Source organism: Nerophis lumbriciformis, linkage group LG27 (genome assembly GCF_033978685.3).
Source record: "Nerophis lumbriciformis linkage group LG27, RoL_Nlum_v2.1, whole genome shotgun sequence".
Lineage (NCBI taxonomy): Eukaryota > Metazoa > Chordata > Actinopteri > Syngnathiformes > Syngnathidae > Nerophis > Nerophis lumbriciformis.
In genome coordinates, this window is record NC_084574.2 from 34,297,162 (window position 1) to 34,324,244 (window position 27,083).

The 27,083-nt window shown below is 40.3% G+C and overlaps 1 protein-coding gene across 3 annotated transcripts in view; it reads left to right on the forward strand.

Annotated features, from left to right (window-relative positions):
* Nucleotides 1–4,345: 4,345 nt before the first annotated feature.
* The window catches only part of tmc6b (transmembrane channel-like 6b), a 60,473-nt gene continuing 37,735 nt past the window's right edge, over nucleotides 4,346–27,083 (forward strand). For all 3 annotated transcript variants that reach the window (XR_009818010.2, XM_061988056.2, XM_061988057.2), the window contains exons 1-7: nucleotides 4,346–4,467; nucleotides 9,449–9,604; nucleotides 19,909–20,042; nucleotides 23,620–23,781; nucleotides 23,967–24,122; nucleotides 25,074–25,182; nucleotides 25,261–25,345. Coding sequence is in view for 2 of the 3 variants with exons in the window: in XM_061988056.2 (XP_061844040.2) it covers nucleotides 9,549–9,604; nucleotides 19,909–20,042; nucleotides 23,620–23,781; nucleotides 23,967–24,122; nucleotides 25,074–25,182; nucleotides 25,261–25,345 (702 nt within the window). In the remaining variant the exon portion in view is untranslated. The remainder of the gene's footprint in view (nucleotides 4,468–9,448; nucleotides 9,605–19,908; nucleotides 20,043–23,619; nucleotides 23,782–23,966; nucleotides 24,123–25,073; nucleotides 25,183–25,260; nucleotides 25,346–27,083) is intronic.

Genomic DNA, 27,083 nt, shown 5'->3' on the forward strand with positions numbered 1-27,083 from the left:
GGGTCATTTACTACATCTGTTTTGTTAATAATACTATGAATAATATAATATAATATAAAATATTATAAATGTAATGATCTTTCTTACTGCAAAATACATCTGCTGATGCTTCGCGTCACATCTTTTATCTATTTTTTATTTAGAGATTAACAACCTCTTTTTCAAGAGGCACCAAAGTCACACATAAAATGACATTTACATTACACATTAAAATGACAGGATTGACATCAGGTAAAACAGTTACAGATAACTGAGGCTCCTTCAAATGCTCTCAGTTTAGATTTGAAAGCATTTAAGGATAAAAATTCAGTCAGCTTCCAGTCTCTTTCCAAGCACAAGGAGCTGAATAGACAAAAGGGACAGAGAGCAACAGTTGCATAAGAGTTCATATTTTTTCTGTGAAATCAATGTAGAAATGTAAGCGGGCAATAGTCAAACCCTGTTTCCATATGAGTTGGGAAATAGGGTTAGATGTAAATATAAATGGAATACAATGATTTACAAATCCTTTTCAACCCATATTCAGTTGAATGCACTACAAAGACAACATATTTGATGTTCAAACTCATAAACTTTTTTTTTTTTTTTGCAAATAATAATTAACTTAGAATTTCATGGCTGCAACAACGTGCCAAAGTTGTTGGGAAAGGGCATGTTCACCACTGTCTTAAATCACCTTTTCTTTTAACAACACTCAATCAACGATTGGTAACTGAGGAAACTAATTGTTGAAGCTTTGAAAGTGGAATTCTTTCCCATTCTTGTTTTATGTAGAGCTTCAGTTGTTCAACAGTCCGGGGTCTCCGCTGTCGTATTTTACGGTTCATAATGCGCCACACATTTTCGATGGGAGACAGGTCTGGACTGCAGGCGGGCCAGAAAAGTACCCGCACTCTTTTTTTACAAAGTTGTAACACGTGCTGAATGTGGCTTGGCATTGTCTTGCTGAACTAAGCAGGGGCGTCCATGAAAAAGACGGCGCTTAGATGGCAGCATATGTTGTTCCAAAACCATTAATGGTGCCTTCACAGATGTGTAAGTTACCCATGCCTTGGGCACTAATGCACCCCATACCATCACAGATGCTGGCTTTTGAAATTTGCGTCGATAACATCCTGGATGGTTCGCTTCCCCTTTGGTCCGGATGACACGATGTCGAATATTTCCAAAAACTATTTGAAATGTGGACTCGTCAGACCACAGAACACTTTTCCACTTTGCATGAGTCCATCTTAGACGATCTCGGGCTCAGAGAAGCCGGCGGCGTTTCTGGATGTTGTTGAAAAATGGCTTTCACTTTGCATAGTAGAGCTTTAACTTGCACTTACAGATGTAGCGACAAACTGTATTTAGTGACAGTGGTTTTCTGAAGTGTTCCTGAGCCCATGTGGTGATATCCTTTAGAGATTGATGTCGGTTTTTGATACAGTGCCGTCTGAAGGATCGAAGGTCACGGTCATTCAATGTTGGTTTCCGGCCATGCCGCTTACGTGGAGTGATTTCTCCAGATTCTCTGAACCTTTTGATGATATTATGGACCGTAGATGTTGAAATCCCTAAATTTCTTGCAATTGCACTTTGAGAAACGTTGTTCTTAAACTGTTTGACTATTTGCGGACAAAGGGGTGTACCTCGCCCCATCCTTTCCTGTGAAAGCCTGAGCATTTTTTGGGAAGCTGTTTTTATACCCAATCATGGCACCCACCTGTTCCCAATTAGCCTGCACACCTGTGGGATGTTCCAAATAAGTGTTTGATGAGCATTCCTCAACTTTATCAGTATTTATTGCCACCTTTCCCAACTTCTTTGTCACGTGTTGCTGCCATCAAATTCTAAAGTTAATGATTATTTGCAAAAAATAAATGTTTATCAGTTTGAACATCAAATATGTTGTCTTTGTAGCATATTCAACTGAATATGAGTTGAAAATGATTTGCAAATCATTGTATTCCGTTTATATTTACATCTAACACAATTTCCCAACTCATGTGGAAACGGGGTTTGTAAATAAAAGTTTACCAATGACACTGTCTCCTAGTGCTGTGTCTTTCAACCTTTTCTGAGCCAAGGCAAATTTTTTTCATTGCAAAAATCCAGAGACCCACCACCAGCAGAAAACATAAAAAAATGAAACACCGTACACGATGTTGACAGTAAAATCGTTCTCGCAATTGTTGGATATGAATTCAAACCATAACCAACCATGCATCGCTGTAGCTCTTGTCACGACCTGTCACATCACGCCGTGACTTATTTAGAGTTTTTTGCTGTTTTCCTGTGTGTAGTGTTTTAGTTCTTGTCTTGCGCTCCTATTTTGGTGGCTTTTCCTCTTTTGTTGGTATTTTCCTGTAGCAGTTCCATGTCTTCCTTGAGCGCTATTCCCCGCACCTGCTCTGTTTTCGCAATCAAGACTATTTAAGTTGTGCGGACGCTATCCGTCTCCGTGGGGACATTGTTGATTGTCATGTACGGATGTACTTTGTAGACGCAGTCTGCTCTACACGCTGTAAGTCTTTGCTGTCGTCCAGCATTCTTTTTTTGTTTACTTTGCAGCCAGTTTAGTTTTAGCTTCGTTTTGCATAGCTATCCCTAAGCTTCAATGCCTTTTATTAGCGGCACTCGCCTTTTATTATTTTTGGTTTAAGTGTTAAAAACCTTTTTAACGACACGCTGCCTCCAGCATATTGTGATCACAACAAACCATGTTCCCGACATCTACAAAGCAATTAGCTACCGGTTGCCACCTACTGATATGGAGGAGTATTACATGGTTACTCTGCCGAGCTCTAGACACAGGCCCGGCCCTAACCAATCTGGCGCCCTAGGCACATCGGCAGTGAAGTGTATATACTCACAAGAACCCGAATAGCTTTGTCTTTGACCTTTTTTTTTTTACTTACAACTATACCTAATATATAAAGGGGTGGAAAAGTGACTATTACCTGCAGGGCAAACATTAGCTAACCAGAAGGCAATAATGTAAACAAAAAACACCTGCTTAAAAGATCTAATACAAATGTCCCTGAGGAATGTAAGGTGGGAGTACTGTAATTACCTAACGTTACATTATTATTTTCCATAACAATTTAGTCCCCTCTACAATATTAACCCGATGTTAAAACAGAACTAGCTATTTATTGATTAGCAATTGCCGAGTCATGTAACATTAGCTTAATGCTAAAAAGCCAGGTTACTATCACATTCTGTAACAGACAAATAATGTCATGTAGGCTAACATTACCTACCTGCTACCTCTGTCTTTTCTCGTTTCTCCTCTTCTTTTCTCTTTTTTCTTCCCTGGGCACCTGACAGTTTTGGCCGTTTTGACATCTTGTGTTGATTTTTTGATGTGGTGACGTCCAAAAAGAGTCATGATACGGGAAGGGAGGGGGCGCACCGTGCGGGGGGAGGAGGGGGGGCGTAATGTTGTAACAAATAATATTTCTATTAAATAGGCTTTACTTTGCATTTTAATTAACGTGAGATTATTTTTTGTATTTAGAAATAATAGTAACAACTTTTTTTTTTTTTTTTTTTTTTTCTCCAACATTTGTGGCACTGGCGTGGCGCCCCCTGATGGACGGCGCCCTTAGCATTTGCCTATACGGCCTATGCCACGGGCCGGCCCTGTCTAGACAGCACAGACACTCAACAACGGCACATTTGCAGATTATAACTATATATACACTGGTTTGCAAAAAATATTTTTAAACCAATTAGGTGAAATTAGATAATCTCCCACGGCACATCAGACTGTATCTCACGGCACACTAGTGGTGGTTGAAAAACACTGTCCTAGAGGACAGAGAAGGCCATCCCACCCGAGAGCACAAGTCACTGTGGTCATGGCTCCACAGTTTGTGATGAACCTCAAAGAAGCATGGTAAACACAGTCCAGTTATGTGGGCTTTGTACCGAGGATGCAGCCCTTTGAGACACTAGTGATTTAGGGCTATATAAATAAAATTTGATTGATTGGTTGATTGACACATTATTGATAGGGTTTCGCGGGCCACATAAAATGATGTAGCGGGCCATATTGGGCCCGCGGGCCTTGGGTTTGACACCTGTGATTTAAGGTATACTAAAACATGTTAAGTAAACTCTTAAAAGTTAAGGACATTTAAACTAAGTCATAAAACGATGTCAATGATGATCGTTACACTGATGGCGAGACTTAGTTTTTGTTGAGAACACAACAAGCATTTTGGGCGCCACCATTTTTAGTATGGGAACATCTTTAGGTAACTTGGTTAGGAGTAAGTGTCTATCGTTGATAACTCCAGTGAATGTCGTCTTGATATGGACTGTAACACTAAATGGTTCGTTGTTTGTTGCAAGTTGGGGGAGAGAAAAAAACAGGAACAATACACCCCTCGGAGGACAATGGTTTCGCCCATGCTGCGGGACTGTTTTGACTGCCACAACATGGCGCAGACTGTCGCCGAATAGAAGAGGTTCGAACTGGTGAGTTGATTGATAAACATATTTTTATACAGTACAACAATATATACATATTACTTACCCTTTGGCCATATTGTTTCTTTATCTTTTATCTTCACAAACCGAAAGTTCTAAACTTTTGACTACCTTATTCTGTCTCATTGGACGAAATAGCTAAATACACGAGTAATGTACACAAATATTTACACAATAAAATATATAATAATTACAACCGGATGCACTTTTTCACTATAAGTAACTTTGCTACCGACAGCTGGCAGTGAAGATGACTACAATACTCCATTGATGCGTGTTTGCTTTTGTTCTCGACTTGGAAAAAGCTGTTGTTGTGCAATGAAATGGTGATTTTGTTGTTCGGCGGCGAATTTGTTTTTTCCTTAAAAGTTGAAAGATGGCTGAATATTGCTCGGATTTGCAGTGTGAGAAACTGACGTGCGGAATCAGCAGTTGTCCATTCATCCGTTTTTCTACCGCTTGTCCCTCTCGGGGAAGGGGGCTGCATTGTGAGTGAGCCAAATTTTACAAAAAAGCATACTTTTGTGCTTCATCATCACTTAACTGTAAATAATTTTTATTACACGTGTTTGCCGTGGGTAAAACGGTGTTGTTTTGTTTGATTATTGTTGCTTTGCAGTTGATGCAAATTGGAAAGATTACTTTACATGACAAACTTGTATTTTCACCCTTTTTCTTTAATATTCTTTACCGTTGACTGAATTTGAATGTCTTTTCTATAACTGATGTAGCACATATCTTTTTTAAATGAGTTTAATTTATCTGGGTGTTGTTGATAAATGGCTTTCACTTTGCATAGTAGAGTTTTAACTTGCACTTACGGATGTAGCGACAAACTGTTAGTTACTGACAGTGGTTTTCCGAAGTGTTCCTGAGCTCATGTGGTGATATCCTTTACACACTGATGTCGGTTTTTGATGCAGTACCGCCTGAGGGATCGAAGGTCACGGGCATTCAGAGTTGGTTTTCAGCCTTTCTCCAGATTCTCTGAACCTTTTGATGATATTACAGACCGTAGATGGTGAAATCCTTAAATTCCTTGCAATAGCTCGTTGAGAAATGTTGTTCTTAAACTGTTCGACAATTTGCTCAGGCATTTGTTGACAAAGTGGTGACCTTCGCCCCATCCTTGTTTGTGAATGACTGAGCATTTCATGGAAGCTGCTTTTATACCCAATCATGGCACCCACCTGTTCCCAATTAGCCTGTTCACCTGTGGGATGTTCCAAATAAGCGTCTAATGAGCATTCCTCAACTTTCTCAGTCTTTTTTGCCACTTGTGCCAGCTTTTTTGAAACATGTTGCAGGCATCAAATTCCAAATGAGCTAATATTTGCAAAAAATAAAGTCAGTTCCAACATTCACAAACAAGGCTGGGGCGAGGGTCACCAATTTGTCAACAAATGCGTGAACAAATTGTTTAAGAACAACATTTCTCAACCAAAATTGAGCTTTTTGCTGGCCACAATACCCAGCAATATGTTTGGACGAGAAAATGTGAGGCATTTAATCCCAGGAACACCAGCCCTACCGTCAAGCATGGTGGTGGTAGTATACTGATCTGGGCCTGTTTTGCTGCCAATGGAACTGGTGCTTTACAGAGAGTAAATGGGACAATGAAAAAGGAGGATTACCTCCAAATTCTTCAGGATAACCTAAAATCATCAGCCCAGAGGTTGGCTCTTGGGCGCAGTTGGATGTTCTAACAGAACAATGACCCCAACACACATGTCAAAAGTGGTAAAGGAATGGCTAAATCAGGCTAGAATTAAGGTTTTAGAATGGCCTTCCCAAAGTCCTGACTTAAACGTGTGGACAATGCTGAAGAAACAAGTCCATGTCAGAAAATCAACAAATTTAGCTGAACTGCACCACTTTTGTCAAGAGGAGTGGTCAAAAATTCAACCAGAAGCTTGCCAGAAGCTTGTGGATGGCTACCAAAAGCGCCTTATTGCAGTGAAACTTGCCAAGGGACATGTAAGCAAATATTAACATTGCTGTATGTATACTTTTGTCCCAGCAGATTTGGTCACATTTTCAGTAGACCCATAATAAATTCATAAGAGAACCACAGTGTTTCCCACAGGACAGGCATCTATTTGTGGTGGTGTGGTCGGCGGGGGGGGGGGGGGGGGGGGGGGGCAGCGGCGATGACCAAGAGGAACGCGGAGTTGGAATATAATTACAACATTTTATGTACATATTTATATACAGATTTGAACAATTAGTGATTCACTGAAATATATTTATTAATTGTGGTTCTTACAAAAAATATATCTTATAAAATATAAAAGCTAAAATGTCTCTTAAAGCTCTGCCCCTTTAATTAGTGAATACTAAATAATTTAACTTTAGCCTACTACTACAACCATATTATTTACCAGCAACATGAAGTGAAACAGAGGCAGAGGTGTCCTGCCACAGTCAGTCAACCTCCTCCTCCTCCTCCTGCTGAACAGGTCGCACCTATGGTCCGGACTGTAGGCCTACCTCCTCTCCAAGTCCAGCCCTTTTCGGCCGTTGAAAATATTTTTCTATACTCATCTGTGTGAAGGAGTGAACATCCAACATTAGAATTTATTACTAACGAGCAGAAGCGCTCTATGTACAGTGCCGTCTAACCAGCAGCTCAACACATGCAGGGTTCAACGTTAAGGTTTTTTTCTACTTGCCCGACTTTTCAAATCTACTTGCCCCAATATTTTTACTTGTCCTGCCTAGGTTTTTTTCTGGCTGTGTAGTGCTCATGGCTTATATCTTACTAGAATCCTTCCCGTTGACTATTTACAACACTACACAGTATTTATTATTATTATTATTATCTATAATTACATTTAAATGGCATTGCATACATGTAAAATTAAATGCTATTTGACATTATTTGACCAGTAGCAGTTACACCCATCTGAACAGGTCATCCACCTGTTTAAAGCCCAATCACAGTTGAAATCTTGAAATGAAGGGCCTTTAATAAAACATTAACCTGGACAACATTTTAACAGCTGGTTGGCTCAGATTGTATTCTTTTCATTGCATTCACATGCTGCAGTGGACAAATAAATGAATGTGTGGGAAACACTGAACCAAACTTTATGAATGTTTTTTTCTGACAAACAAGTATGTGCTCCAATCACTCTATCACAAAAAAATAAGAGTTGTAGAAATTACTGGAAACCTAGGACAGCCATGACATTATGTTCTTTACAAGTGTATATAAACTTTTGACCACGACTCTATGTACCACAGATAAATTAAGCAACACTTTTGTAGCATCTCTGATTAATCTAGACTAATCCCATTTCATTAGTGTGATTAATCTGATTTAAACAATTAAACTAATTAGTCATTTTAACATGATACTTAAGTCAATGACAGTAAATTACATTTCGTCACGGAGAAATCTGCTTTTGTATTTTTGTGTATCTTGTTTATTTTCGACACCGTCAGAAATAAGCCAAACCAACCATTACTAACTGCATCTTGATGAGGGAGGGGCACTGTGAGGATCATGTTTTTTGATTTCTCCAGTGCCTTTAACACCATTCAGCCAATTCTGATGAGTGACAAGTTGCTCAGGATGGGTGTCAGTTCATCCATTGTCTCCTGGATCACTGATTACTTGTCTGACAGGCCCCAGTTTGTGTGACTGGGGAGCTCCCTGTCGGATACTGTGGTCAGTGGTGTAGGTGCTCCACAGGGGACCGTCCTGTTTCCTTTCCTGTTCACCCTGTACACCTCAGACTTCTAGTATAGTTCCAGGTCCTGCCACCTGCAGAAATACTCTGATGACTCTGCTGTGGTCGGGTGTATCAGAGAGGGACGGGAATTGGAGTACAGGACACTGATCGCTGACTTTGTGGAGTAGTCTCAGGCGAACCATCTGGTCCTTAATGTGGACAAGACCAAGGAGCTGGTCATCGACTTCAGGAAGAGAGTGACCCCGGTGGAGGCCATCAAGATCCAGGGCCGGAAGGTGGCAGTTGTGGAGCAGTACAAGTACCTGGGAGTCCACTTGAACAGCAGACTGGACTGGAAGGTCAACAGCAAAGCTGTTTACAAGAAGGGCATGAGCAGACTCTTTTTCCTGAGGAAGCTTAGGTCCTTTAATGTGTGCAGCAAGCTGTTGGAGATATTTTATCAGTCTGTTGTGGCCAGTGCACTGTACTTTGCAGTGGTTTGTTGGGGGAGCAGCACCAGCAAAATGGACTCAAACCGGATTGATAAACTGATCCGGACAGCCGGCCAAACTATTGGCACGCAGTTGGAGGCGTTTGTGTTAGTGAGGGACAGGAAGACACTGGACAATCTGCTCGCCATCATGGACAATTCTGCCCACCCACTCCACCTGACAATTAAGGGACAGCGGAGCTCATACTCCAACAGGCTCCTTCAACTTCTTTCCCGCACTGTGCGATTCAAGAACTCCTTCATTCCACACTCCATCCAGCTGTATAATCACTCGCCATACAGCAATAGATGACATCTGCCTATTACCTGACACCTGACATGTTAGCTACTTCTCTTTGTTTATAATGTTTATAATGTCTATTTTCTATTTCCTGCTGGATCTACTCTCTATTTTATTCTGCTGCTGTCACTTATACTGTATATACTGTAATATTGTACATGTGTTGTATATATTATATATTGTATATATGTTATAGACATAATATATCTGTATATATATTATTCTGTACACATATTATGTATATATTCGTATATATGTTAGATTTTTTATCGCTATATTAGTCTATTTATACCTGCATTGTCCTTTCCATCCTTACTCTTTCCATCATTGTAACTGAGCTACTGTGTTGACCAATTTCCCTTGTGGATCATTAAAGCTTGTCTAAGTCTAAGTCTATGAGTCTCAACTTGTTCGTCCAGATTCCAAAGTACTGTGCTGTTTTTTTCCTTCCTTCACCTGCCTTCATGGTTCCGCCTCTTTTGTGACTACTATCCCTCTCAGGTAGAGAATCAGCGCCATGGTGGGAGTGGACAGTATCTATGATCTGCCGTGTGTGTGAGCACCACAGCAAGGAGCCGACCTGTAAACATACAGGACAAGAATGGCTCGGAATGTCAACTTTGACCTTGGACACCCTCTCATGGAAGCTGGACTGGAGTAAGTGTGGGAATTCTTTTGATTTAGATGTTCTCAAAAGGCCCTTTTTTTCTGCTTGAAGCTTACCTGTCGTTGCTGAACATGTAGTCAGTGGGCGGGCAGTAAGGAACAAAAGGTGATTGGACTGTTTTGCTCTTTGACGTTGTTTGTCTGTAAGGTCTTAGATTGTTTGCTTGTTTAAACTCACTGCTTGCACACAGAGCCTCAGGTTTGTTTACACTCTTTTGACCAACCTGGGAATGCAATGTTGACCTCCTCCATAAGCATCATATCATTATCACATTTTTATCTGGGACTTTGTAATCATAAACAGTACAGGCCAAAAGTTTGGACACACCTTCTCATTTAATGTGTTTTCTTTATTTTCATGACATTGTAGATTGTCACTGAAGGCATCAAAACTATGAATGAACACATGTGGAGTTATGTACTTTACAACAAAAAGTGAAATAACTGAAAACATGTTTTATAATCTAGTTTCTTCAAAATAGCCACCTTTTGCTCTGATTACTGCTACTCTTGGCATTCTCTCGATGAGCTTCAAGAGGTAGTCACCTGAAATGGTTTTCACTTCACAGGTGTGCAAGAGGTTTCCTTGACTCTTTGTTAGTGTGTATAATATATCATCATGTTATAATTCCACGAGTGTTGGGTTTCAGCAGCACAGGCCAGTATGCGCGCTTTCGGCACGAAAAGAAAAAAAAAATCCTGATGTTCCCCAGGCCCTATGTCAGTTCAGGCTGGTTTTTAAAGATAATAGCCTTCTGATCCTGAGCCAGGGCGAGATGGATGGATATACATATACAATATCTGGGTATTTTTTCTAATAATGTCTATATTGTAAACCTTTAGTTGTTAAAGTTCAAGTGCACCTCTCTCCTCAAGTGTGCATGTGAGTGTGTATGAGTGGATGTGTGCCTGTATGAAGGGTTTGCGTGAGCAAAGTATGACTGTTAAATGTGATTTTAACTGTAAAATTCAATAAAATATATTTGCAAAAAAAAAAAAGATAATGTACACGTCGTTTTACATCTGGTATATGAAAATAAACATTATAATCACAGAGATGTAATGCTATAAAGTCAGTTTCTGCTGCTTTTCCAGACTTTTGATTGAACAAAATGGGCATGACAGCTGGTGTTTGCGTGTAGACAGACAGTTTTGAAACTACACTTGTGTGGATGGAGATCGTTTAAACCCCATGTTTTGTGCCGACATGGCCTTAATGCTTAAAATATATAAAACCCAAAATTAGTAAAGTTGGCACGTTGTGTAAGTTGTAAATAAAAACAGAATACAATGATTTGCAAATCCTTTTCAACTTATATTCAATTGAATAGACTGCAAAGACAAGATATTTAATGTTCGAACTGAGAAACATAATTTTTTTTTGCAAATAATCATTAACTTAGAATTTATGGCAGCAGTACATTGCAAAAAAGTTGGCACAGGGGCATTTTTACCACTGTGTTACATGGCCTTTTCTTTTAACAACACTCAGTAAATGTTTGGGAACTGAGGAGACCAATTTTTGAAGCTTTTCAGGTGGAATTATTTCCCATTCTTGCTTGATGTACAGCTTAAGTTGTTCAACAGTCTGGGGTCTCCGTTGTGGTATTTTAGGCTTCATATTGCGCCATACATTTTCAATGGGAGACAGGTCTGGACTACAGGCAGGCCAGTCTAGTATCCGCACTCTTTAACTATGAAGCCACGCTATTGTAAACACGTAGTTTGGCATTGTCTTGCTGAAATAAGCAGGGGCGTCCATGATAACGTTGCTTGGATGGCAACATATGTTGCTCCAAAACCTGTATGTACCTTTGATTTGATTTGATTTGATTTGATTTGATTTCAGCATTAATGGTGCCTTCACAGATGTGTAAGTTACCCATGCCTTGGGCACTAATACACCCCCATACCATCACAGATGCTGGCCTTTCAACTTTGCGCCTATAACAGTCCGGATGGTTCTTTTCCTCTTTGGTCCGGAAGACACGACGTCCACAGTTTCCAAAAACAATTTGATATGTGGACTCGTCACACCACAGAACACTTTTCCACTTTGCATCAGTCCATCTTAGATGAGCTCGGGCCCAGCGAAGCTGGCGGTGTTTCTGGGTGTTGTTGATAAATGGCTTTGGCTTTGCATAGTAGAGTCTTAACCTGCACTTACAGATGTAGCGACCAACTGTAATTACTGACAGTGGTTTTCTGAAGTGTTCCTGAGCCCATGTGGTGATGTCCTTTACACACTGATGTCGCTTTTTGATGCAGTACCGCCTGAGGGATTGAAAGTCACAGGTTTACGTGCAGTGATTTCTTCAGATTCTCTGAACCTTTTGATGAAATTACGGACCGTAGATGGGGAAATCCCTAAATTCCTTGCAATTGCTGGTTAGGAATTGTTGTTCTTAAACAATTTGCTCAGGCATTTGTTGGCAAAGTGGTGACCCTCGCCCCATCCTTGTTTGTGAACGACTGAGCATTTCATGGAAGCTGCTTTTATACCCAATCATGGCACCCACCTGTTCCCAATTAGCCTGTTCACCTGTGGGACGTTCCAAAAAAGTGTTTGATGAGCATTCCTCAACTTTCTCAGTCTTTTTTGCCACTTGTGCCAGCTTTTTTGAAACATGTTGCAGGCATCAAATTACAAATGAGCTAATATTTGCTAAAAATAACGTTTTCCAGTTCGAACGTTAAGTATCTTGTCTTTGCAGTCTATTCAATTGAATATAAGTCGAAAAGGATTTGTAAATCATTGTATTCTGTTTTTATTTACCATTTACACAACGTGCCAACTTCACTGGTTTTGTGTTTTGAAGTATTTACATAGAACAGCAGTAACCACATGGGGTAAGTAGCGATCTGTGCCTCATTTGAGTACCAAAACATTAGTGCAGCGACACACCAAGTCTGAGGCTTTTTCTCAATGTTATTGTCGATGTTAACATACAAAACAACAGTCATCAGACCCACCTCTGCACACACATTTCACCACAGGGTTCATCACAACAACAACACAAAACTTCCTCATTATGCACCAACGACTGTTAAAGCGAATAAGTTGCATTCACAAACCTGAAAATTGTGAACTTCAGCAGGGCAACATAAGTGTGAGTGAGGCTCTTGTAAGATGACTGTGAAGTTGTACAGCTTTAAAGTGAAGTAGGGATAGGCAATATCTAAAATATATATTGCAATATACTATATTGCAGCTTCTTGCAATAATGATATACTGTATATGACATAGGGGTGTAACGGTTACCATTAATTCCGGACTATAAGCCGCTACTTTTTTTGTACGCTTTGAACCTTGTTGCTTATAAAGTGGTCCGGCCATAATGCTTGGTGTTCAACAAATAGTTTTCATTAAACACAAGCAGAGACGTTGAAAAGGTGTTATCTTTTGAACGAGTTTGCTCACTGCAGGTGTTGCACAGTGATGGTCTACTATATTTTCTTGTGTTTAGTGCTTTGAACCAGAAGTGTCATACCGTCTTGTAGTCCTTTATAGCGTTTTTACTCGTATGGATTCTTTATTCATCACTCCAAGCAGCGTTTGTATGTTTTACAATATAACTAAAACTATACATACTTACTAAACCGTGTCATGTGTGATGTCTGTAGGAATGTTCTCATGAATATTTGTTCGTGATATTGCAATGCAATGAAGCTGGCGTTGTTATCATTACTTAATATGCTTAACACGCTTACAATGCATGTGTTAGTATGGCAATATGTTTGTATTGTTTCAGTTAAACAAATTCCTCAGTAAATTCACCAAAACGTCATCATGGAGTTTTTGAGTCCATTTAGCTGATTGGAGAGCTAGCTTCCGCAGATAGTGGGTTCATGACAATGACTTCTGTTTTGTTTGATCAGTCATTTTACTGCCGTGTTACAGGCACCATTTGAAAACAATGAAGGTACTATATGTAAATAAAAATGTATTTCTATGTTAATAACTCATTTCACAAATATACCTTCTAAAATTTAGTGGGTGCGGCTTATATACTGGTACACCCTAAAGTCTGGGAAATACATTAATCGGTTTATTGATTTATATTCCTTAGATTCAACTACATTGATCTGTGCTCGGCAAGTTTGCCTTTAGTTCGGAAGATAGGTATCAATCCAACATGATTGGGTATAAAAGCAGCTTCCATGAAATGCTCAGTCATTCACAAACAAGGATTGGGCGAGGGTCACCACTTTGTGAACAAATGCGTGAGCAAATTGTCGAACAGTTTAAGAACAACATTTCTCAACTAGCTATTGTAAGGAATTTAGAGATTTCACCATCAAAAGGTTTAAATATTCTGGAGAAATCACTGCAATGATATTACGGACCTTCGAACCCTTAGGCGGTACTGCATCAAGAAGCGACATCAGTGTGTAAAGGATATCACCACATGGGCTCAGGAACACTTCAGAAAACCACTGTCCGTAACTACAGTTCGTCGCTACATCTGTAAGTGCAAGTTAAAACTCTACGATGCAAAGCGAAAGCCATTTATCAACAACACCCAGAAACGCCACCGGCTTCGCTGGGCCCGAGCTCATCTAAGATGGACTAATGCGAAATGGAAAAGTGCTCTGTGGTCTGACAAGTCCACACATCAAATTGTTTTTGGAAACTGTGGACGTCGTGTCCTCCGGACCAAAGAGGAAAAGAACCATCCGGATTGGCGCAAATTTCAAAAGCCAGCATCTGTGATGGTATGAGGGTGTATTAGTGCCCAAGGCATTGGTAACTTACACATCTGCGAAGGCTCCATTAATAATGAAAGGCACAGACAGGTTTTGGAGCAACATACGTTGCCATCCAAGCAACGTTATCATGGACGCCCCTGCTTATTTCAGCAAGACAATGCCAAGCCAAGTGTTACAATAGCGTGGCTTCATAGTAAAAGAGTTCGGGTACCATACTACACTGGTCTGCCTGTAGTCCAGACCTGTCTCCCATTGAAAATGTGTGGCGCGTTATGAAGCCTAAAATACCACAGCAGAGACCGCGGACTGTTGAACAACTTAAGATGTACCGGTACATCAAGCAAGAATGGGAAAGAATTCCACCTGAAAAGCTTCAAAAATGTGTCTCTTCAGTTCCCAAATGTTTACGGAGTGTTGTTAAAAGGAATGGCCATGTAACACAGTGGTAAAAATGCCCCTGTGCCAACTTTTTTGTAATGTGTTGCTGCCATTAAATTCTAAGTTAATGATTATTTGCAAAAAAAAAATTGTGTTTGTCAGTTGGAACATAAAATATTTTGTCTTTGCAGTCTATTCAATTGAATATAAGTTGAAAAGGATTTGCAAATCGTTGTATTCTGTTTTTATTAACGAATTACACAACATGCCAACTTCACTGGTTTAACAAATTTCACAACATATATATCTTCTAAAATTTAGTGGGTGCAGCTTATATACCGGTACATTCTAAAGCAGTGGTTCTTAACCTTGTTGGAGGTACCGAACCCCACCAGTTTCATATGCGCATTCACCGAACCCTTCGGTGAAAAAAATAATTTTCAAATTCAAGGCAAAGTTATATGTTTTTTTACTGGTGCACAAAATGAACCGTGCATGAACATCACCTTGTTCAAAGAACAAAACCAACACAGTGTATGAACACACAACAAATTACATACCTGCAACTCAGTGTGACTTCTGCTGTTACCTTTGAGAGACCAGTTCAAATATGCGTGGCTTCACCTTGGCAAACGCCACTCTCATGTCATTTTAAATGATACATGATAAAATAAAATAATGTATTTATTTTCACAGTAAAATCTGTTCCTTTTCTTCGTTTTCCACCCAGACACAGCTCATGAAAAACAATATTGTTTGTTATTGTCATTGTAAGTGGGCCAAAACACTTATATTAGAAAATAATCTCATGGAAATGACAGCTGTCATTTGATTATAATAATAAAACATTTAATTTGTTATTTAGTCAGGTTCGGGACAGGTGTGCTCACATGTGCTCCACTGAATGCTCAAGGAGTTTTTGCGTTTGCTCACGCATATGGAAAATTAGAGGGAACATTGTTTGAGGGTATCCATAATACGCCGATAGGGAGAAGTTTTTATTTACACAATGAGTTGGGTGTGTCTTGACCTCCGCGAGGCTCCGCCGAACCCCTGAAGCCGACTCACCGAACTCCTAGGGTTTGATCGAACCCAGGTTAAGAACCACTGCTCTAAAGTCTGGAAAATACTGTAATCGGTTTATGGATTTATATTCATTAGATTCAACTACATTGATCTGTGCTTGGCAAGTTTAATTTATTTTGTATTTGTATTATTTCTATGTCAAAAAACAATAGTTGAGCGAGGATGAAAGATTTGTGGATGAGGAAAGTGAGAGTGAAGGACTAGAGGGCAGTGGGAGCGATTCAGATAGGGAAGATGCTGTGAGAGGCGGGTGGGACCTGATATTCAGCTGGGAATTACTAAAACAGTAAATAAACACAAGACATATATATACTATATTAGCCACAACACAACCAGGCTTATATTTAATATGCCACAAATTAATCCCGCATAACAAACACCTCCCCCCTCCCGTCCATATAACCCGCCAGTACAACTCAAACACCTGCACAACACACTCAATCCCACAGCCCAAAGTACCGTTCACCTCCCCAAAGTTCATACAGCATATATATTTCCCCAAAGTCCCCAAAGTTACGTACGTGACATGCACATAGCGGCACGCACGTATGGGCAAGCGATAAAATGTTTGGAAGCCGCAGCTTCATGCGTACTCACGGTACCGTGTCTGCGTATCCAACTCAAAGTCCTCCTGGTAAGAGTCTCTGTTGTCCCAGTTCTCCACAGGCCAATGGTAAAGCTTGACTGTCATCTTCCGGGAATGTAAACAATGAAACACCGGCTGTGTTATCCGGCACACCAGTCAAGGGGTGCATTCTACGGCGGGGGTGCGTTATCCAGCACAACACCTGCTGCAATACACCGCTTCCCACCTACAGCTTTCTTCTTTGCTCTCTCCATTGTTCATTGAACAAATTGCAAAAGATTCACCAACACAGATGTCCAGAATACTGTGGAATTTTGCGATGAAAACAGACGATTTAATAGCTGGCCACCATGCTGTCCCAAAATGTCCTCCACAATCCGTGACGTCACGCGCTGACGTCATCATACCGAGACGTTTTCAGCAGGATATTTCGCGCGAAATTTAAAATTGCACTTTAGTAAGCTAACCCGGCCGTATTGGGATGTGTTGCAATGTTAAGATTTCATCAATGATGTATAAACTATCAGACTGCGTGGTCGGTAGTAATGGGTTTCAGTAGGCCTTTTAAGTCTGCAGATTGCAAGACAATCGTGTCTACTCTCTACCAATTTAAAAGTTTCGCCGAGTTTGTTACAGACTGGCCAACCCAACTTTAGAGGTCAGTCCATCCCTATATCAAAATTGTCTCATATTTCTATCAAGGAAAAGTTATTTCACGATAACATTGGCATTGTTTTATCGTCCAGCCCTCGTTTGGGTGTTTGCTCAGACACCTGAAAAAATTGAGGGTAAACTCTGGTCTTGACTGCAATGGCAATGAGTACATTTGTTTATTTGCTTTGATAGAATTAAGGTACTGTAAGTACTGAATACAACCATGTTTTATTTTGAAGCGTGCACTGAAACGAAAGTCACTGTGTGGACTTTTTAATGCTGTGTATATAGTATGGCGTCACATTAGTGCCAAAAATCCGAGCGCATAAAAACTGTTATCGCGTGCTGATTCTCCACGTCGTGCGCGCGCGTGACACCCTTTTCCGCGCGCGTGGTGCCTTTTTGCGCGCGTGCGGTGCATTTCTGCGCGCGCGCGGTGCCTTTTGCGCGTGCGCCGTCTCGGTCTGTGCGCTGCAGTGACGTGCGGTGAGGTTCATGGCTGGTGAGGCACTGACTTCATCACAGTCAGATTTACAAACATATGAACCCTAAAGAGTATCTTATTCACCATTTGATTGGCAGCAGTTAACGGGTTATGTTTAAAAGCTCATACCAGCATTCTTCCCTGCTTGGCACTCAGCATCAAGGCTTGGAATTGGGGGTTACATCACCAAAAATGATTCCCAGGCGCGGCGCCGCTGCTGCCCACTGCTCCCCTCACCTCCCAGGGGGTGAACAAGGGGATAGGTCAAATGCAGACGACAAATTTCATTACACCTAGTGTGTGTGTGACAATCATTGGTACTTTAACTTAACTTTAACTTTACACATACAAACTGTAGCACACAAAAAAGCACATTTAATAAAAAAAAACGTTATTATGGTCTTACCTTTACTTAGAAATTAAGTCCATGCGCCGCAACTAAAGCCCTCATTTAAACTTTCCACGTGCAAGATTGAATCTATTTAAAAAAGTGTAACCGAGCTTTTATAAATGTCGCCTATACTGTATGAAACTACAAAATAACAAACACGGAGGCTCCAGTTTACACGAGGACCACTTTATTTACCTTCTTTCAAAAACCTCCGCAACGTGACATCACTTCCGTTCTTAGCGCCTGCAAAATAAGAGCTCAAGGCATATACTGTATAACAGCGCATAACAGGAACTTAACATCACAAAGAGGAAAGCCCATGAAAATAGGTTACAAAAGTTATTTAATAAGAAGCCAAAAAGTGCAAAAACAATAATGTTCATGTTGGAGGAGTTGTGAATTAGATACACCTGCAGTCTACAGGTGTACCTAATGTTGTGGCCCTGCAGTCATTCACAACTCCTCCAACACGAACATTATTGTTTTTGCACTTTTTGGCTTCTTATGAAATAACTTTTTTAAATAGATTCAATCTTGCACGTGGAAAGTTTAAGTGTGGGCTTTAGTTGATATAACAATTCTACGGCGGGGGTGCAGGAGGCGGGGTTACTGGAGCTTCAGCCAGTGCGTCTTTTGCAGCCGTTTTATGATCGCTCAGCACAAGAAATACGTTACACACATACAGTTGTTGACAAAATACACTGTACATTATATACCTCAGCTAACTAAACTATGGAAATGTATAATGTAGTTCATATAGCAATACGGTCTCACTGCACAGCAGGCCAGCAGTTAGCCGAGTCCGGAATCCATGTTGAGGCACTGAGTGACGTGCCTCAACTGGCTGCTGTGCTCTTCTCAGTATTTGAACGGCAAATGTGAAAATTCAGCGATTTTGAATAAAAATAATCTAAAACTGGTGAAGTTAAATGGAAAATAACTTTATAGTATAATCACTGGATACATATAACAATTTAATACAATTTTTTTCTTTTTACATTTTTTTTCTTTCCATGATGGCAGGTGAGGCCCCGCCTCACCTGCCTCTAGTGACTGCACGTCACTGGTGCGCTGTCATGTTTCGTTTTGGCACTTTGGGAGCGGGTATGCTTAGACGGCCCCTTCTTTCTGATTGGTCAGGCGAAAAAATGCTCAGAGCCAATCAGAAGTATAGCAGGGCGGGTCATCGTCAATATGTATCAAAATTTACGGAGGAAGAAGTGGATAAAAAAATGTTGCGCGCTGATGAAGGTTATTTCATACCACATAAACACAATACAGGGTAATACAAAATGTGACCCAAATAAATAATAAGACAACACACACCATAATCACATATTTCAGCCAGAACTGGTCCACCAGCAATAACATCCAACCATTACATTATTTTATATTTTCACTTCTTCTTGAACATTTGTTTTCTAATTTATGGAATTTCTTTTGATTCAGCCATAAAATTAATGAAATAATCTTTGAATTTTGTTTTTAAAATGTTAAAAATAGCCTTTTAATAATGTATTCTAAAACGGTTTAAAATAATCAGAGAACTGACTAACACTATGTTGCACAATTAAGTCAATTTAAAGCGAAAGAGGTAATTTCAACAGGTACAGCATCTCATGTCATATCTACATGTAATAAGATTTGTAACAAGGCAAACCGTTTGTTAATTGGTCGAAAATCGAGCAAGTTATGGTAATTTAATTAGTACATGTACCATTGACATCAATGTAATGATTGAGGCTAGCTGTCCGAGGTAAGATGGCTACAACGTTGCTACGCTGGAGGGTGTCGCGCGCGCACGAAGTGGAGAATCAGCGCGCGATAACTGTTTTTATGCGCTTGGATTTTTGGCACTAATGTGACGCCATAATATGGTCGATATGTTGTTTCAGGCTGCTTAGCAATATTGATGAAGTTTACATGATTATCATCTTTTGTCATGGTGTTTTTTAGGTTGCATGTTTCTATTCTCAAGCCTGTGTTTGTGTGTGTCCTGATGTCAGGAGTCCAGTCGATGAGGAAGGCGTTCATGACTCATTCAATCAGCTGATAGCAGAGCAGACCTACAACAGAGGGCTGGGAGAAGAAGCCTTTGAGCTCCAGCAGCTTCAGAAAGAACTGGATGAGGAGAGTCAAGGTACAGAAGGACTTGCCAGTGATTACACTGATAGCTTGACAAAGACGACATACCACCATCTGAAGATTAGGGTTTTTGTTTTAGTTTTTTTACAAATAGGGCAACTTATTCATATATTGTTAATTTTTGACATTACATGTTAAGTAATGGTAATTTAGTATTTTTTAAATATTTTCAGGTATGATATTTATTAGGGGTGTAAAAATTAATCGGTACAAATCGAAAACCAATTTTAACTTAAGAGATATGGATACATGGTTTGGCGAGCCTCTGGATCGATCTGTAACTAGTATGGATTGGTCAATGTCCGGTTGGAAAGTCTTGAATCGGTTGATTGGAGATCTGCTACAAAATAATCTTGCGAGACTTTAGCGATGACATAATACGAGAGTAACGTCCTCGCTTGCGACTGACAAAAACAGCAACTTGGTAGACAACACTGAAAGAGTTTAAAAAACAATGCACCCCCGAATCTTAAATTTAAAGTGTGGTAAGCATTCGGATATTTGAAAAGAATGGTCAGTTGAATAAAAGTATGGCTATTTGTAACGTTTGGGAAGCAGCAATAAAGTAGCGGCTGCACGACTAATCTGAGCACCCAACGGTTGTGACGGCATAAAGAGACTCAAGCGGACGATAGGGATGCTAATGCTAGCAAAGTTACCAACTGGCAAGACAAATACATTGATTTGAAAGACTTCCAGCCTCAACTTAGCCACAATTGTGTGAGGTAACAACAGCATCTATCACACTGTTCATTGTGCTAAAGATAAAGACTGAGCTGCACAGCAATAGGCAGAAGGGCACTTTGAAAAGAATGTGCAATTCTACACTAAAGCTGCTGTTTAGTTTGCAGTGTGGCACTTAATTGTATCTTGCACTGGTGTTATTGTAGGGTTGTAACACCTCTGCTTGATGCACAGCTTGCTTTTCTCTATATTTTATTGTTGCTACTTGAGAAACCAACAGTAAAAAGCTGGTAGCTTTTCTAGACTAAAGAAAGTAAAATAATAATTGCTTTCTACACTTCAACAGAAGGCTAATAGGAACACCGTTACAGCAGAAAGTAACCAGTTAAGAAGAGGAAATTAGCAATTACAAAACCCAAAACCAGTGAAGTTGGCACGTTGTGTAAATGGTAAATAAAAACAGAATACAATGATTTGCAAATCCTTTTCAACCTATATTCAATTGAATAGACTGCAGAGACAAGATACTTAACGTTCGAACTGGAACACTTTATTTTTTGCAAACATTAGCACATTTGGAATTTGATGCTTGCAACATGTCTAAAAAAAGCTGGCACAAGTGGGAAGAAAGACTATAGGGCGAGGGTCACCACTTTGTGAACAAATGCATGAGCATTTAAGAACAACATTTCTCAACCAGCTATTGTAAGGAATTTAGGGATTTCACCATCTACGGTCCGTAATACCATCAAAAGGTTCAGAGAATCTGGAGAAATCACTGCACATAAGCAGCAAGGCTGAAAACCAACATTGAATGCCCATGACCTTCGATCCATCAGGCGGTACTGCATCAAAAAGCGACATCAGTGTGTAAAGGATATCACCACATGTGCTCAGGAACACTTCAGAAAACCACTGTCAGTGCAAGTTAAAACTCTACTATGCAAAGCGAAAGCCATTTATCAACAACACCCAGAAACACCACCGGCTTTGCTGAGCTCATCTAAGATGGACTGATGGAAAGTGGACAAGTGTTCTGTGGTCTGACGAGTCCACATATCAAATTGTTTTTGGAAACTGTGGACATCGTTATAGGTGCAAAGTTCAAAAGCCAGCATCTGTGATGGTATGGGGGTGTATTTAGTGCCCAAGGCATGGGTAACTTACACATCTGTGAAGGCACCATTAATGCTGAAAGGTACATACAGGTTTTGGAGCAACATATGTTGCCATCCATGCAACGTCTTTTTCATGGACACCCCTGCTTATTTCAGCAAGACAATGCCAAGCCACATTCTGCACGTGTTACAACAGCGTGGCTTCATAGTAAAAGAGTGTGGGTACTAGACTGGCCTGCCTGACTATTGAAAATGTGTGGCGCATTATGAAGCCTAAAATACCACAACGGAGACCCCAGACTGTTGAACAACTTAAGCTGTACATCAAGCAAGAATGGGAAAGAATTCCACCTGAAAAGCTTAAAAAAAATGGTCTCCTCAGCAACGTTCCCTCCACTGCTCACGCGTCCTCTGCGCACAGCAAATCTATGCCGCGCAAAAAATCAAATCCCACTCTAAACAAAATAAACAAATTGTTTGTTTTGTATGATTTTGCAATGCAACTGTGAGTAACAGGTGACGAAAGGCGGCCACAACAGATAAAACAATGTTTGTCAACACTTAAATTATTGTAACGTCTGTGGAGACACTTACAGGAGGACAGGAATTCCATCGGTCCCTTTATTTAGCGAAATTGTTTGTCGGCCATAACCACACCAAAACAATGTGTAAAATACTTTTATCTAGCAAAACTGGTCGTTGTCTACCGTACAAACCAAGCCAAAAGCAACTCTTTGTCATCTGTTATATCAACAGCAGCCGTTTGCTCTCTCTCTCACCTGCACCAACACATACACTACAGCAATTACAAACTGGTGCGTTTATGGCAACACAAAATGTTGGACAACTCCAACACTACACGTAAAGTGTAAATTTCAGGTTGTTTTACTATGACTCCTCAATCAGTGTGCTTATTCTACTGTCATTTGTTAAGAATGTTATTTTTTGGATATTAATCATGAAATGATGTTACAGGACTACATAATTGTTAATAAAACATGTATTTTACGGACAGAAAGTTCATCTCATGCAACATGTGAATGTTTTAAGGGGAACTAAATGTGATCTCTGAAAGGGGTACACAATCTTTCCAAAGCAGGACCCCCACCCAGGCATAAAATACTATAGTGTGTAGCTGATTTAAAAAAAAAAAAACAATATCTAAGTGGGCCAAATCACATATATTAGAAAATTATCTCTTGAAATTGACTAGTCACTTGATTATAATAATAAGACATTTAAATTGTTATGTCAGGTTTGAGACAAATGTGCTGCAGGTATGGCCACAGTGTGCACGTCTGTATTCCACTGAATGCTCAGGGTGTTTGTGCGTTTGCTCACACACATGAAAAATTAGAGGGAACATTGCTCCTCAGTTCCCAAACATTTACTGGGTGTTGTTAAAAAGAAAGGCCATGTAGCACAGTGGTAAATATGCCCCTGTGCCAACTTTTTTGCAATGTGTTGCTGCCATTAAATTCTAAGTTAATGATTATTTGCAAAAAAATTACGTTTCTCAGTTTGAACATTAAATATCTTGTCTTTGCAGTCTATTCAATTTAATATAAGTTGAAAGGGATTTGCAAATCATTGTATTCTGTTTTTATTTACCATTTACACAACTTGCCAACTTCACTGGTTTTGGGTTTTGTAGAATGGGTGGACAGAAGAACACATACACTCTTTTCCCCTACTTTTGCAGGTATTGGTTCCACATAACTGCATAACAGTGAAATATACTATGTTCTGTGTGTTCTTTGGACTCTTCAGATAATGTGGCACACCTGTCTAGACCTGGGTTCAGGCAGAGGAGGAAGCAAGGAGGGGCGCTGGGATGGGATGATGGTGAAAGAGTGATGGACCCATCCACTAGTGAACAATGGTCTTCAGCCACCTTAAAGATCCTGTCTTCCATGCCGAGTCGCACCATCGGTTGGTTCCACAAAAACAAGACACGTCACACATAGTCAACACAGAGCTATTCCTGTAAGCCATGTGTAACAACTAAAAAACCTGTGAAAGCCCACAGTAGTAGCATATTTTTTGGTCTCAGTGTTGAAAAATACGGTGCACATTTGTCTATTGCCGTCTTAGCAACGTACGTTAATGCTTTTAAGGTCGCAGCAGAGGAGCCATCATCTCTCAGTACTACAACAGGACCATGCAACTTCGGAGGCGCAGGCAGAGCAGACCTTCCATCAAAGACTTCTCACGCTCGGCCAGACCGTGTATACAAGCTTATAGCCTGGAAACGGACAGTACGGACGTAGAGGGTGAGAAGGACTCATGTACGGTACAGTAAAACCAGACTCTTCATTAGGTACACCTGCACTGTTGCAGGACATCAAAGACAAAAGCTGTATTGAAACGGATGTCATATGACTTGTTCATTATAGTAGTAGTTTATTGCAGTGGTTCTCAAATGGGGGTACGCGTACCCCTGGGGGTACTTGAAGGTATGCCAAGGGGTACGTGAGATTTTTTTTAAATATTCTAAAAATAGCAACAATTCAAAAATCCTTTAGAAATATATTTATTGAATAATACTTCAACAAAATATGAATGTAAGTTCATAAACTGAACATCAAATCAAGTAGGCTATTCCATTCATTAAAATGCAACAATGCAATATTCAGTGTTGACAGCTAGATTTTTTGTGGACATGTGCCATAAATATTGATCTTAAAGATGTATTTTTTTGTGAAGAAATGTTTAGAATTAAGTTCATGACTCCAGATGGATCTCTATTATAATCCCCAAAGAGGGCACTTTAAGTTGATGATTACTTCTATGTGTAGAAATCTTTATTTATAATTGAATCACTTGTTTATTTTTCAACAAGTTTTTTAGTTATTTTTATATCTTTTTTTCCAAATAGTTCAAGAAAGACCACTACAAATGAGCAATATTTTGCACTGTTATACAATTTAATAAATCAGAAACTGATGACATAGTGCTGTATTTTACTTCTTTATCTCTTTTTTTCAACCAAAAATGCTTTGCTCTGATTAGGGGGTACTTGAATTTAAAAAATGGTCACAGGGGGTACATCACTGAAAAAAGGTTGAGAACCACTGGTTTATTGGATGCTCAATAAATAAAACGGCTTTACAAATGCCTCGTAAAATGATTATACAATTGGCAATTGTGTAGCTTAGGTGTGCACCTAAATATATATTTTACTAATGCCTAACATAGACAAATTGTCCATCTTTGTGTTCTAGTAAATAAACGGGATCGTCTGGTGAATAATTTGCAAATCCTGTCAGTCAGCGACAGAGTCAGCATGCTGCGAGCGATGCCTCTCAGTGTGTCAGAAAAGAGTGAACTCAGGTAAACGCTTGTTTGCTTGTATTTCAACTTGAATAGCTTCAACCATACGATGTTTTTTTCTTATGTGTTTGTGCGCAGGATGTTAGCTTTGCAAAAAGGGCGACGCACATTGTCGGGAATTCAGATTCCGTGCTACAGTCGACTCAAATATTTCTTTATCATAGTGAGTTACTCCCCCCACTCCCTTATCTATCAGTGTTATCAATCATTGTGCTCAGTTGTATTAATTAGGGGTGTAACGGTACACAAAAATTTCGGTTCGGTACGTACCTCAGTTTAGAGGTCACGGTTTGGTTAATTTTTGGTACAGTAAGAAAACAACAAAATATATATTTTTTGGTTATTTATTTACCAAATTTGCAAAATATTTTTCTTAGTGGAATATTTGATGTGAAGTAATCGGAACCTTGGATAGGTCAATTATTCATAACAACATTGATTTTGATTCAATATTATGTTTTGAGCAATGACTGTTTGAAAGAAAAATAAAAGAGCTTTGTTTTATTAGTCAACATTGCAACTTTTTCTAAATTACATTTAACCTTTAAGCTTTTTTATTTCACTTTTGTTATGTTTTTGTTTATTTTAATAGTATTTTTAGAATGTGCCGTGGGCCTTTAAAACATTAGCTGTGGGCCGCAAATGGCCTCCGGGGCGCACTTTTGACACCCCTGCTATAGATAATAAAAAATAAAATCTGATAAATCTATGGATAAAAAGCAGAGCCTGGCGACACATGCGCGTTTATCATAACTCTCTCTCTCTCTCTGTCTCTGCCCCTCCCTCACGAATGCTGCTGCACGCACAATTTGTTTTGTTTTTAACCCCTTCTTAACCCTGAACGTACATTGTTAATACACGCAACCCTAACTCAAAATGCCAGACATTTGAGGTATTGAAGAAACTCCTCCCGGACAGCCCAGAAAAAAGAGGACATGTCCGGTGAAAAGATGACGTATGCTAGCAGCAATCGGTTTCACCGGACATGTCCTATTTTGCTAGCATGCTAGCAGCGACCGGGCTAAGATAGACTGACCATACGTCCTCTTTTCACCGGACATGTCGTCTTTTGCGGGGCTGTCCGGGCGGAGTTTCTTAAATGCCTCAAATGTCCGGCATTTTGAGTATTGTTTACACAACGTGCAGTACGCTACTTAATATGTCCGTGTGGAAACTCGTTCGGTACACCTCCGCACCGAACCGAAACTATCCATCCATCCATCTTCTTCCGCTTATCCGAGGTCGGGTCACGGGGGCAGCAGCCTAAGCAGGAAAGCCCAGACTTTCCTCTCCCCAGCCACTTCGTCTAGCTCCTCCTGGGGGATCCCGAGGCGTTCCTAGGCCAGCCGGGAGACATAGTCTTCCCAACATGTCCTGGGTCTTCCCCGTGACCTCCTACCGGTTGGACGTGCCCTAAACACCTCCCTAGGGAGGTGTTCGGGTGGCATCCTGACCAGATGCCCGAACCACTTCATCTGGCTCCTCTCAATGTGGAGGAGCAGCGGCTTTACTTTGAGCTCCTCCCGGATGGCAGAGCTTCTCACCCTATCTCTAAGGGAGAGCCCCGCCACCCGGCGGAGGAAACTCATTTCGGCCGCTTGTACCCGTGATCTTGTCCTTTCGGTCATACCCCAAAGCTCATGACCATAGGTGAGGATGAGAACGTAGATCGACCAGTAAATTGAGAGCTTTGCCTTCCGGCTCAGCTCCTTCTTCACCACAACGGATCGATACAGCGTCCGCATTACTGAAGACGCCGCACCAATCCGCCTGTCGATATCACGATCCACTCTTCCCTCACTCGTGAACAAGACTCCTAGGTACTTGAACTCATCCACTTGGGGCAGGGTCTCCTCCCCAACCCGGAGATGGCATTCCATCCGGACTTGGAGGTGCTGATT